The sequence below is a fragment of the Artemia sp. Qi Xiang Cuo genome, chromosome 5, assembly GCF_049724085.1.
Source record: "Artemia sp. Qi Xiang Cuo chromosome 5, ASM4972408v1, whole genome shotgun sequence".
Classification (NCBI taxonomy): Eukaryota; Metazoa; Arthropoda; class Branchiopoda; order Anostraca; family Artemiidae; genus Artemia; species Artemia sp. Qi Xiang Cuo.
This window is the reverse complement of record NC_142798.1, coordinates 42,297,439-42,310,045: the sequence shown is the minus strand read 5'-3', so window position 1 is coordinate 42,310,045 and position 12,607 is coordinate 42,297,439. Positions and strand designations below refer to the sequence as shown.

Genomic DNA, 12,607 nt, shown 5'->3' with positions numbered 1-12,607 from the left:
CAGAATATTTTAAGTAACATTCGCCACGTTGTATCTGGGCAAAGTGCAAAAATTGCTGGTCCCAAGCTTTTGACTGATATTTGGTTATAAACTACTGACGCTATTCCATTTGTGACATGCTAGTGCTTTAACAATAATAGACAGAAAGAAGCTTCAATTTAGTATTCCGCTAGGAATAAAATTGAACCTATTATAGTAACGCTGACTAGCATTACTGACAAGGATGATATTATGTAGAACTGTGGAAAGCTCAAAGGATCTCGTAAAAGTATCAGCTGCGATTTACCTCGAGACCTAGCACGTCGCCGTAAAGAACTTTTAGCGTACGGATATAGTCTACGCACTTCTGCTATTCCGTCAGTGAAGATGGCCGAAACCAGAGTTATGTCAAAAGGGATTAACATTTGGCTTGAAGCTAAGAAAAATTCGAAAGTTAAGAACTGGACGCGTGTAGAGGATACTTGTTTTGATCTGTTTATGATCTCTGTTATTGCTTATAACGCAGTCATCCCTTCACGTGTTAATAAGTACTGATTTTCGCTCCGATTTTTAATTTTTTTTTTTAACCAGGGTGCGTCGTTCCTTTTTTTTTTTTTTTTTCTTTTTTTTTTTGTATGATTATATTTTAATTTTCATATATTTTATAATGTGTTTTTTGTCCTGCGTGTGTGTGGATCTCCCGGATGATTTTATCGATGATCCCTTTTCCTCTTTTTTTGTTCTTTTTTTATTTCTTTTTTTGTCTCTCCATTGCTCCTTACTTTGGATTCAGTTGTTTTGGGTTTACTTTTGTTTTTCAGTTTCATGTGTACACAAAAATGAGTTCAGCGTTACTTCTGCATAGATGCCATAGCTCTGCTGTGATATAGATAACCTTTGGTCTGGTGAGTTTGGTCCCGGAGCGGATCTGCTATTCACCGTAAGTAAAATGATTAATTCTTTTGGTGGCCAGGGTGATGCCAACTCTTTGGGGGAAAGTTTTGTTGAGTTACAAAATAATCCTTTTGATTTAGAAAGTATAATTAATAATTCAGTTGGAAGTAGAAATAGGAATAATAATGATCCTAAATCGGTTATTGAAAGTAATTATGTTTCGCAATTAAATGGTTCTGCCTCTTCTAAACAAGATGGTATTTTCTCTGTGCTTCACCTAAACATTCAGTGACTTTGCTCCTCTTTTGATGAGCTGAAACGGATCGTCAGTGGTGGAACTCCGGATGTTATTGGATTATGTGAAACTTGCCTGGATTCAAAAAAGGATATGCAGATATCCAAAGATTTAGGATGGAGAGGATGAACCGGAAACAGATGGCGAAAGGTGGCCTCGCCCTGTATCATCTTGTATATAATATCCGAAGTGATTTGAGTAGAAATGAGGAAGGAATCTTTGAATCCCTTTTTATTGAGATTAAGTCAGGTTGTAAGGATTTAGTTGTCGGTTTGGCTTACAGATCCCCTAGTGGATCTATGCCTTCGTTTATGAAAATTCTGGAAGAGGTTTTGAACTTAGTCCAAAAGCATCCTTGCGAACTAATCCTTATGGGGGATTTCAACCTTAACCTGCTGGATCAAAATTCTGCTTTGGCTGCATATTTTTTGTCAATGATGCTTTCTGCGGGAACTCTACCTTCAGTTTGTATACCAACCCGATTTACTGAGATGCATGCATCACTTATTGATAATATTTTTTCGTCACCAGATGTCTTAGATAATTCGATGATTGTTAGTGATATTTCTGATCATTTCCGTGCTATTTCACGATGTAGGACTGCTGATCGATCGCAGCGTAAAGCTTCGCCATCTAATCTCCCATTTTTCCGTTTTGTGAGATCAGTCTACTTAAATCTCGTTTGACTGATCAGTCATGGGATAGTTTGGATTCTGAATCGGATTTTAACCGCTCTATTGATTTCTTTTATGATTCAGTAAAAGAAGGTATCCTAGAAGTTTGTCACCAGAATCCAGCGCCTCATACCTCGAAAAGATTAGTACTGCTGAATCCGTGGATGACTCCACGTCTCCAAAAAAGCTGGAAAAGGAAAGATTATCTGTGGAAGCTATACAAGGCTTCGTCATCTGCTTCTTATCATGAGCAGTTCAATGCCTATAGGAGTATATTTCATTCTCTGTGTCGGAAGGCCAAGTCTCAGTATTATCACAGGAAATTTTCTGAGTGTGGAAAAGATGTTGGGAAGACATGGAAAATTATTCATTCTGTACTTAGACCTACTCCCCCTCCACCCTCAGTTCCAACAATGCTGTTAGTCAATGGTAAAATTGTCCAAGGAGAAGAAAATGTTCAGCTAGAGCTTATGCCTTATATTGCTAATATAGGAAAGACGACTGCTTCCTCTGTGAGCTCTACAACTCCTCGTTGCGATTTCAGAGCCTATCTGGGACCCCCATGTTTAGAGTCAATGGTCTTGACCCCTGTTTCTGAGTTTAAGGTAGGTCGGATCGTAAATGCCCTTAAAGGTTCATCGTCTTCAGGGCCAGACAGATTTCCTACAAGGGTTATCCATGCCGTTCTGCCTGCTATTCTGTCACCATTTACTAAGCTTGTCAATCTGTCTTTCGAGAAAGGAATTTTCCCTGAATCACTCAAGCGAGCTAAGGTTATAGTGCTGTATAAAGGTGGGTCCCAGAGTGATCCTGCTAATTATAGGCCAATTTTTCTTCTATCTGTTTTCAGCAAAATTTTTGAGAAGGCTATGCTATCCAGGCTTCTTAGTTTTCTGGATGTCAAAAATATTTTTTCATGATTTCCAGTTCAGATTCCGAGTGAATCACTCTACAGAGCATGCTTGCGTATCTTTATTGAATTTCATTCATTTGGCAATAGATTTTGGTCTTATCCTGGCAGCTTTTTTTTGGAGGTTCGTAAAGCCTTTGATTCTTTGACTCATCAGATTCTTCTTTGGAAACTATCACATATTGGTATAAAATCAAATGCTTTTTATTGGTTTGAATAATATCTATCTGGTAGACTTATTTCAATTGATCCGCTTTTTCCGGAGCCCTTCTGAAGTAGAATATGGCGTCCCCCATGGATCTGTTCTTGGCCCCGTTTTATTTCTGATTTACGTCAATGATCTGATTTCAGTAGTCAAAAACACCAGTCCTCTAGTATGCTGCAATCTGTGTCATCCGGATGTTCCTTCGTGTCCCAATGCTACTTCTAATGAAGATTGCCTCGTTGCTTTTGCTGATGACAGCACTCTTGGGACTCTAGGGAAGACAGAATGTGATATCTGGTGGCAATATTCGAGAGATTAGTTTCATGGTTTGATGCGAATTACTTGGCCTTGAATGTTGCCAAGTCACATTTTCTTATTTTTTCTCGAATTGGTGTAGCTTTCCATCAACTGACACAGCTTCAGGTGTCACAAGGCTCCTTTTGTAGACCAAAGAATCGGTTGTTCCAGTTTCTTGGTATCCTGCTTGATGAAAACCTTTCGTTTAGACACCATAGAGCCATGATTAGGGTTAAGGTCTCACGGAGTTTGGGTGTCATTCGAAAACTCAAACACACCTTTCCTGGATCTATTCTGAAGCTTCTTTTTTTCTGCCTTGTCCAGTCATATGTCTCTTATTGTCCCATAATATGGATGTCTACTTTTCCTTCTGCACTGCGGTCTCTTTCTTTCATGTATAACAAAGCACGGCGTCTGGTTATGGACACCAACCGTTCTTCAGCAAGACCGCTTCTAAATCTACAGTCAATCTACATTCTTTCTTGTGCTTCTTTTGTTTTTCATCAGCTTCGTGGCAATCTTCCAAAATCTCTTCAAAAAACTCCTCAGTTTATTTCTGATTCAGCTCCATATAACCTTCGTTCGTCACATAATATCTGCATTCCTCCTACTCCCACTGTGCGGTCAGATTTCAATCCTCTCATCGCTTGTCATCAGGTTTGGAACTCCCTGCCTTTTTCAGTACAGAAATGTCACTCGTTTGGCACTTTCAAGAGGATTCTTAAGGACCATTTAGTTAAGAATCAAACAGAATAGTTTTTTTTTTTTTTTTTTTATTATTATTATTTTATTTTTTTATGTGGAGTTGATGTCCCCTGAATGTTTAGTTTTGTTATATGGTGGTCTTCTCTGCGCTATGACTCCCAGGCCTCAGGTTAGGTCTCTTTTAATTTTATATGTTGTCTGGCGATTGATTTCTTTTTTATGGTTGTTTGGATATATTGTATTTTTTTTTCTCATTCCCCCTTGAATCCCTGACCATGGAGCCTTTTGAGGGGGATTAGGAGTGTTGTGATTGGATTGTGTATGTATTGTGGAATAAAAAATCTGAACTCTCAACTCAGTCCCTTTTTATGTCTACACTGCTTATCTAACTTGTTAGCTTAAAGATAAACTGTAGCATTAGACCTAAAATTCTTGAAGATTCAAAGTAGGTCTTTGGAATTCATTCCCGAGGTCACGAACTGACGCATTAATTAACGGAGCTAGTAACAATAAATGTATTACAGGGTGAGGGGCAACCCCGCCAGGTACATTTTGGCCAGTTGTGGGTTCGCAAAAGGAATGCTGTTAAAAAATTAAATGCTGAAATCGGTTTCTGCTGGCTGGTAGAATTGCGTGCACTCTGGCCCTTGCGTTCTTTTGCTAAGATGCTTCTTTTGTATGATACCTCCAAATTACAGTATTTTGATGGTTGCCCTGAGCAGGCCTCTTGTCTAAGGAACCAGGGAAATAAGATTTATCACCGCTTGTCCGATATTTCAGCTTAGACTTAACCCATGAAAATTTGCCAGAGGTAAAAGAAATATATAAGAAATCGACACCATTTGAGTGGTCTTTTTCAGAGCTAAAGTTTACCATTAAGGATACCAACTGTGGCAGGGGGATTAAAAATGCTCACTAGCAAATGAAATTTGATTTGAGGACAAAAGAGGATTATTGTGGTTGTTCTTTTCAATGGAAACCTAGAAAAAAGAAAAAGAAAAGATTTTACAAAGTAAAGACAAAGAAAAGTAAAATAGTAGTTAAATAAATAAAAAGAAATATAAAGAAATGTCACTCGTTTGGCACTTTCAAGAGGATTAGGCACTTTAGTAGTTAAATAAATAAAAATATTCTTTACGTCCAGAAACAGGATTTTAGGGTCACAATTTCAGTTTTGGCTGGAATTCCAATTGTTCGTACAAATTCTCTTCCTTCTTGAGAAGTAGCCTTTGAAAAACATAATTTCTTAGCTCAGCGTGTCCAACGCGTCTATTTGGTGCTAAGTCAATCATTATTGACCACCGATTTTTGGTGATTTTTTTGGTGATTTCGGTGAAATACTGGTGATTTTCTTGGTGAAAAGCTGGTGATTTTTGATGATTTTCTTGGTTAAAAACTGGTGATTTTTATTTTGTTATGGTGGCAACACTGGTTGTGCAACTGTATTTGTACCAAAGGGCAATACTTAGTAGTGGCTTGTATGACATATCCGTTGTTTCATCAACGACCACGTTATAAAACTTCGCAGAATGAACTCGTGCAAGGATTTCTTTTTTAAGAATCTCTTTGGCACAACATTCAATCAATTCATTCTGCGTTGTTCTGCTTATATAAGTAGCATTTACACCTGAGCCTTCCAAGTGTTCTTTTAAAGTGATGTCACCAATATTTACACGGTACCTAAAAAGTTCTTGAAGGTTCCCTTCGTTTGTCAATGGGTCCTTCTGTGCCATTAATTATCCATCATCTCCATGGCCATGAATAACAATGTTCTGTCGACCTTAGAAAATAAATGATTCTACAGTTGACTTCAGTCTCACTCTGTTTTCTTGCACTGGTACCTGCGTTGTTCGTTTATAAAGCTTAAAATACTGGTTTCAAAGTTATTATACTTTAGAGGGAAATGTTTGCCTGTCCCAACTGAATCGCGGTGGTACTGATTATTTCATGAGACACCAAGTCGCCGTCTTTTCCAGTTAGCTCAAAAAAAGTCACGAGGGGCTTCCTAGCCTACTTTTGCAACTGATTGGAGCCCCAAAGTATCGGAAGTTAAACAAAACACAACATTTACCGAATAAGCCCCTCATCTTATTTGGGAGTACTCGCCAATGGAATTCTCCAAGCGGATATGATTAAAAATCTCCTTTTGTCCCTGCCCTGCTTCTTGTGAACTGAATAGGGGAAACTGTAGTTAGATAGTGGAATTCAAGGATCTTGAAGCAACTGATATTGCGTACGATCATCCAGATTTTCATTTTTATCGATATAGCATCCGATATCATTTTGGCAGACAATGTTTATATTTTCCAATGTACACTTCAATTGATGCTAACAAATTACTCATAATTTCACCATACACCATAGCACTGGAATCACAATCAATATTAAGTTCTCATTAATTCTATCTTCTCTCTCCACTTAGACGTACATCGTCTTCTCGCCTAGCTTTCGAACCAAAGATTTGTCAATAGTTGGTTGACTGCTGTCTTCGTTTCGACATCATAAGTATCATAACTGGTTAATATTATCCCAAAATTCTATCTGTTTAAACCCTTCTTGAATCACAATTTCGACTAACCCTAAGCAGGGTTGCCACCATGGTCAGTTCCTAAAATGCTACAATTGCCCAAATGTGCGTACTACACAGCGATTTTCGATGCTACAGTAAAAAAAAACTTTGCGTGTGTCGTGGCGCAAGTACGTTTAAGTGTACTTAGATTAGTTTTAGCTCAATTTTTTAGTCTTTTTCGATGTGGAGGAATAAAAAAGTAGCTAGAAGAAATATAGCTGATCAGAGCGCTGAATAGGAGAATCTAATTGCATTTTATATATCTATATTTTCAGTTTTGTCATATAAAAGAAAAAGTACTAAAGTCTACAGTGCTACATATGATGAAATGGTCCTAAAATAGCACTTTCCTCCGGCAGGTGGCAACCCTGACCCTAGGGCGTGTCTGTGATTTCAGTCATTTCAAGAAATTTGCTTTATTAATGAAAAAGAAACAGGTTTTGACACGCACACTTTTTAAGCTTCAAGAATTTACGAAATGAAAAGCCACAAAATGCCTTGTAAGTTTGGGTGACACCAATTAATTGAAGAATTCCCTAAGGATTTAAGGCAGCCAGATCAAGGGTCGTCACAATCACAATCAAGTCAAAGAAATCTAACGATAGAACTGAAAGCCAAAAGGGAGGGGAACGGTCGGCCCACCCCCTAGGTCCGCTACTACTTTGGGCCCCATTTTTGCTGGGAACGCGCCCCAAACTAATTTCTTCTAAATTAAGATTCCCTTGGTTCAGGGACTTACGGCTATAATTTTCAAACACCAAGTTTTTTGGCCAATTTTTGGGTCCTCTGACAGCTCTCTCTATTCTAATGAAATGTTTCTTCTCCTGAGCCCGGGTAACAATCCTTGAAAATTTTAAGACAATTGAGAAAAAAAGTTTCCGGGTCATTTTCAGCCCTGTGTTTAAAGGACCCGTGCCCCAGCTAAAAATGTAAATTCTTTTTTGGAATCCCATTTTTGGGGTGATCCGGTTTTTTCTTTTGTAGTTTCTCGTGTATTGGTGGCTCCGTGGCTCAATGACGTAAGATACAAAACAAAGATTGTAGCCTTTTTTTTCACCAATTTCTACCACAGGTTAAAAATAAGGATTTCTTTAAATATTCCTTGAGCGCTGTTTAATTTTGATGCAAATTGACACTAAAGGGTTTAAAAATCCCTGATCGCATAGATAAGACTAAAACTTGCCCTGAAAATAAGTCCCTTTATTAGTCTGTATTTATCACAAAGGCTTCTATAACCAAATTTTAGGTCTAATTATTTCAAAACATGTTGATTACACCGCAACTATCACAATATAAACCTAGTAGGTATCAAAGCTTAAAACTAATCAAACTTTCCAAAAGACTACTGTCGCATGCACTTTTGTTTTGGACTTTTTTCTTTTTATATTATTGTATTGAAAACAAATTTTGAATACAATAATAAAAAAAAAGTCCAAAAGACTGCTTTCACAAGACAAAGTTTGTTTTGGGCTTTTTCTTTTTATATTATTATATTGAAAACAAATTTAATGCTACTCAAATAAACAGAAATTATTTTCAGACGTAAGTACATTTCTTACAATCAATTTATTTTCTTAACTTTACATACTGTAAATTTTCATTGATTTATTTCTCCTTCTAAAATCCTTTCCTTTCAAATGTTTCAATTGACTAAATAAATCTTTTAATTTTAGCTATCTAATTAGTTCCGTGTAAAGCAACAATAAAGACAGTCTTTCAAGAGGAGAGGGAGCTCAGGCGTCGGTAATGCTGCCCTTATTTATTAATAAATAATAAAAATATTAAAAAATTTATTAATATTATTAATAAATAATAAAAATTATAATAAAAATGCTGCCCTTATTTATTATAATTTCATTTTGGCTTCATTGTTCGCTGTATTTCCTGTTCATTTAAGGTTCATTTCTCCGTTCATAATTGGTTGCTTGTTTTATGTTTGACCTATTATTTCAGATAGTTATTGCTCTTTAAATGTTCAAACTTGTTCTTTACTCTTCCTGGAAAACATCTTCTTTTTTTAATTTAAACCCTAATAAACTATAGTAAAAACTGCACATTTGAAATCTTTACTTCCAATAACTTTCCTTATTTTCAAACCTTTTCAAGGTCCTATTTTTCTGCTTTGAAGAATCAAAACAAAAGTAGCATAAATTTCTGAATAGGGACTTTTATAGTGCAAAGTAAAATTCTTTACTTACCACGGACCGGAAAGTTTTACAGCGACACTAATTTAACACAGCCACGGCATGAGTCATCGAGGTGGAAAATTAAGTTTCCAGGAGAGGAATAATTTTGAACCGTACAACTTATGTTTACGAAGTGGGGATGTAGAAAGAAGAATATTTGCTTGTTTGTAAAGTAATAAAAATGTTAGACCCCATAACTACCTACTCCCTGACCCACTGCTCCGTTACCCATCCTATTGATCCTAATCAAATTAACTTCAGACACACGCTCTCCCTGGTACAAAGATCGCCAGCCACCTGAACGTCTCCCTACTCTAAAGCCTACATCCCCAACTGGCCACCCACATAAAGTTCCAACTATGAATTTTGGGTTCTCTAGGCTTATAAGGCTAAAATTATAATTTAAGCGTCTTTAAACGAAACTCTGCAAATAGGCCTAAATTTTAGAAAAATACGATCCAATTACCGCCACAATTTCAATTCACGATTTTCTTAACTCGATTATTGTAAGATGGAAGTCCTAAACCAAAACACAGCATCTCTCTCTCTCTCTCTCTCTCTCTCTCTCTCTCTCTCTCTCTCTCTCTCTCTCTCTCTCTGTCTCTCTCTCTCTCTCTCTCTCTCTCTCTCTCTCTCTCTCTCTCTCTCTCTCTCTCTTTTTCAGAGAGAGAGACTTACGCACGATTATGCTCCCTTTAGTGCCCTCGTGTATTCTTCTAGGTAACAAAGAATTTGTTCGGTGGATGAAGTTCTCCTAATAATTTATTAACCTTATATATATATATATATATATATATATATATATATATATATATATATATATATATATATATATATATATATATATATATATATATATATATATATATATATATATATATATATATATATATATATATATATATATATATATATATATATATATATATATATATATATATATATATATATATATATAGATTGTTAGCATGGGGCTAGATTACATTTATACTCACCGCGGAGCTCGTTCCTCTTTTTTTGTTTACGACACGAATCGAAAAACTCAAACTACCCTCAATATGTCTGTTAACCAAAGGTATCAGTTCTGAAATAAAAAAAAAATATAAGGAGCAGAACAAACATATGAGCAGTTGCTAGCGGTTTTTCATTTAATATATATTGCTGTCTTAATCTATTTATCGAAGTTTCCTTTCCCGTCTTTACTTTTTCCTTAATTCATAATGAAACTCGGCACTAATTTAAATGCTGTTTCTGCAAAAAATTTGTATTTTGAAAAGTTTAAAACCTATTATTCAAAATATTTGAACTGGAACTGTTTTTTGTTTGTTCTATTAGTATGGCTGAAAAGATAAATATATCGAAGCAAGTTGGGCCTAGCTTCTTGCTCAATACAATTATTATACGAGTAGAATGAATTAGTTGTCTTACGCCAATATATTTATAAATTGGACTTCAAAAATTGGCTTCCATAAGACTTTATAAATTGGCTTCCTTTAAACAGTAGTATTATATTGGAACTTTTCAAAAACATTCTCTGGAAGAGCAGAAATAAAACTGTCTTCTTTTCATAGGCTGCGCAATAGCACTGCCTAAGTAAAGAGCGATGTGGCAACAACTTTTTTTTTTTTCTTTTTTTTTTTTTTTTTTAGACCAGGGCACTTCGTATCTAAGGAATTGTTACAGAAACATCGAAAAGGGCTCATTCAGTTTAAAATTGAAAGGACCAGTGCCCTTTTTAATATTCGAAAGGGATTGGAGGGCAACTATCCTTCCTCCTGCGGTCACCCTTTCCCAAAACACATCCAATCAAAATTTTGAGACATCCATTTGTTCAACGTAAGTGAAAGCTCTGAAAATTGTGTATTTGAGAATGACAACCCCCCTACATCCCTCAGGGCAAGAGTTGTAAGTTATGCCCTGGGGGCATATAAGGTTTATATAGAAAGGGTGATCGTATAAATTTCGGAGGGGGCTCATTGGATTGCTAATCAGAAGTGTTAGTGCCCTTTTTGAGATTCAGAGTGATACCCCCCCAACCAACGCCCACCATTTCCCCAAACACATCCTATCAAAATTTTGAGACAGTCATTTCGTTCAACATAAATGAAAGGTCCAGAAATTATGACTTTGAGGATGACAACCCCCCAGTGCCCTCAGAGCAAGGGTTGTAAGTTATGACCTGGGGGAATATAAGGTATATAAAGAAAGGGTGATCGTATACACTTTGGAGGAGGCTCATTGGATTACTAATCAAAAGCTGTAATGCCCTTTATAAGATTCAGAGTGATCGGAGGGTAGATACCAAGCACACCTCGTTTTGTACCAAAGTGTATCTGATAGAAATTTTGAGAAGGCCATTTGTTGTCATAGAAACTTCAAAAAGAGCTCATTCGATTCGAAATTCAAGGGGCTAGTACTCTTTTCAATAGTCGAAAGTGATTGGAGGGAAACTAACCCCTCCTCCCACGCCCACTATTTCCCCCAAAATATCCAATTAAATTTTGAGATAGCCGTTTTTTTCAACGTAATTAAAAAATTCCGGAAATTAAGTCTTTGAAAATGACACCCCCACAACAACCCTAAGGGCAAGGGTTGTAAGTTATGTCCTGGGGCATATATGGTATATATAAAAGGGTGATCGTATAAGCTTCGGAGGAGGCTCAATGGATTAGTAACCAGAAATTCTAGTGCTGTTTATAAGATTCTGAGTGATGGAAAGGTGGATATCCCCCCACACCTCGTATTTTCCCGAAATGCATCTGATCGAAATTTTGAGATGTCCATTTGTGTTCGTAGAAACTTTGAGAAAGGCTCATTCAATTGAAAATTAAAAGGGCTAGTGCCTTTTAAAGAGTGATCGGAGTTTGGATACCCCCCCCCCACACACACACACACGCACCTTGTATTTTCCCGAAATGCATCCGATAGAAATTTTGAGATGGCCATTTGTTGTCATAGAAACTTCGAAACTTCGAAGTCTAGTGCCCTTTATAAGATTGAGAATAATCGAAGGGTGGTTACCCCCCCCCTCTTCCCCTAACCTTGTATTTTCCCGAAATGCATCTGATAGAAATTTTGAGATGGCCATTAGTTTTCGTAGAAAATTCAAAAAACGCTCATTCGATTGGAAATTGACACACACACACACACACACCTAACCTAACCTCACAAATATAGCTCTTAATATGGCTTTTCAGTGGAGGATTTTAAAATCCTCTGGAAAATTTGAGTTTGGGGGGAGGGGGGTGGGGGGATTTCAAGAGCGAGGGTAACCTAACCTAACTTGCTATTCCTAGACCTAACCTAACCTAACCTCTCAAATATAGCTCTTAATATTGGCTTTTCAGTATGTTTTCCAACGAAAATATTTAAAATATGATGTAAATATGTACTAGCTACTAAAGTTCCGTTTTTGTTTTAGTTTAGACCAGCAGGTTTTCCTACGAAAATATTTAAATACGATAAAAATACGTTCTTAGAAATTTTTGAGTTTGGGGGGGGGGAGGGGAGATTTTAAATCCTCTGGAAAATTTGTGTTGGGGGGAGGTAGTGGGGGATTTCAAGAGCTAGGGTTGAGGCGGTGGGCAGCCCCACTCCTAAGGACTTTTCTTTCTAGTCTTGCATATCAAAGTTAAAAACCATAGTTTTCATGCTCCCTCCTGTGAATTGGTCACTATCCCCTTTAATTTCCAATCAAATGAGTCCTTTTCAAAGTTTCTGTGACGACTCCTTCTATACGAAGTCCCCCGGCTATGAAGAAAAAAACAAAAACAACATATTGTGCCCACATCGTTCTTTACTTAGGCAGCACTAGCGCTCTGCATATTATTAGTTGCAATTCCTTTTTTTCTTATTTTTATTCATTTCTGTTCTTTTCTGGTTTTAATCTGCAT

At 36.7% G+C, this 12,607-nt stretch overlaps 1 protein-coding gene across 2 annotated transcripts in view; it reads right to left on the bottom strand.

Annotated features, from left to right (window-relative positions):
* The window catches only part of LOC148952156 (proto-oncogene tyrosine-protein kinase receptor Ret-like), a 436,938-nt gene that overhangs the window by 218,230 nt on the left and 206,101 nt on the right, over positions 1 to 12,607 (bottom strand). For both annotated transcript variants that reach the window (XM_089088861.1, XM_089088862.1), the window contains one exon: positions 9,710 to 9,798. In XM_089088861.1, coding sequence (XP_088944987.1) covers positions 9,710 to 9,798 — 89 coding nt within the window. The remainder of the gene's footprint in view (positions 1 to 9,709; positions 9,799 to 12,607) is intronic.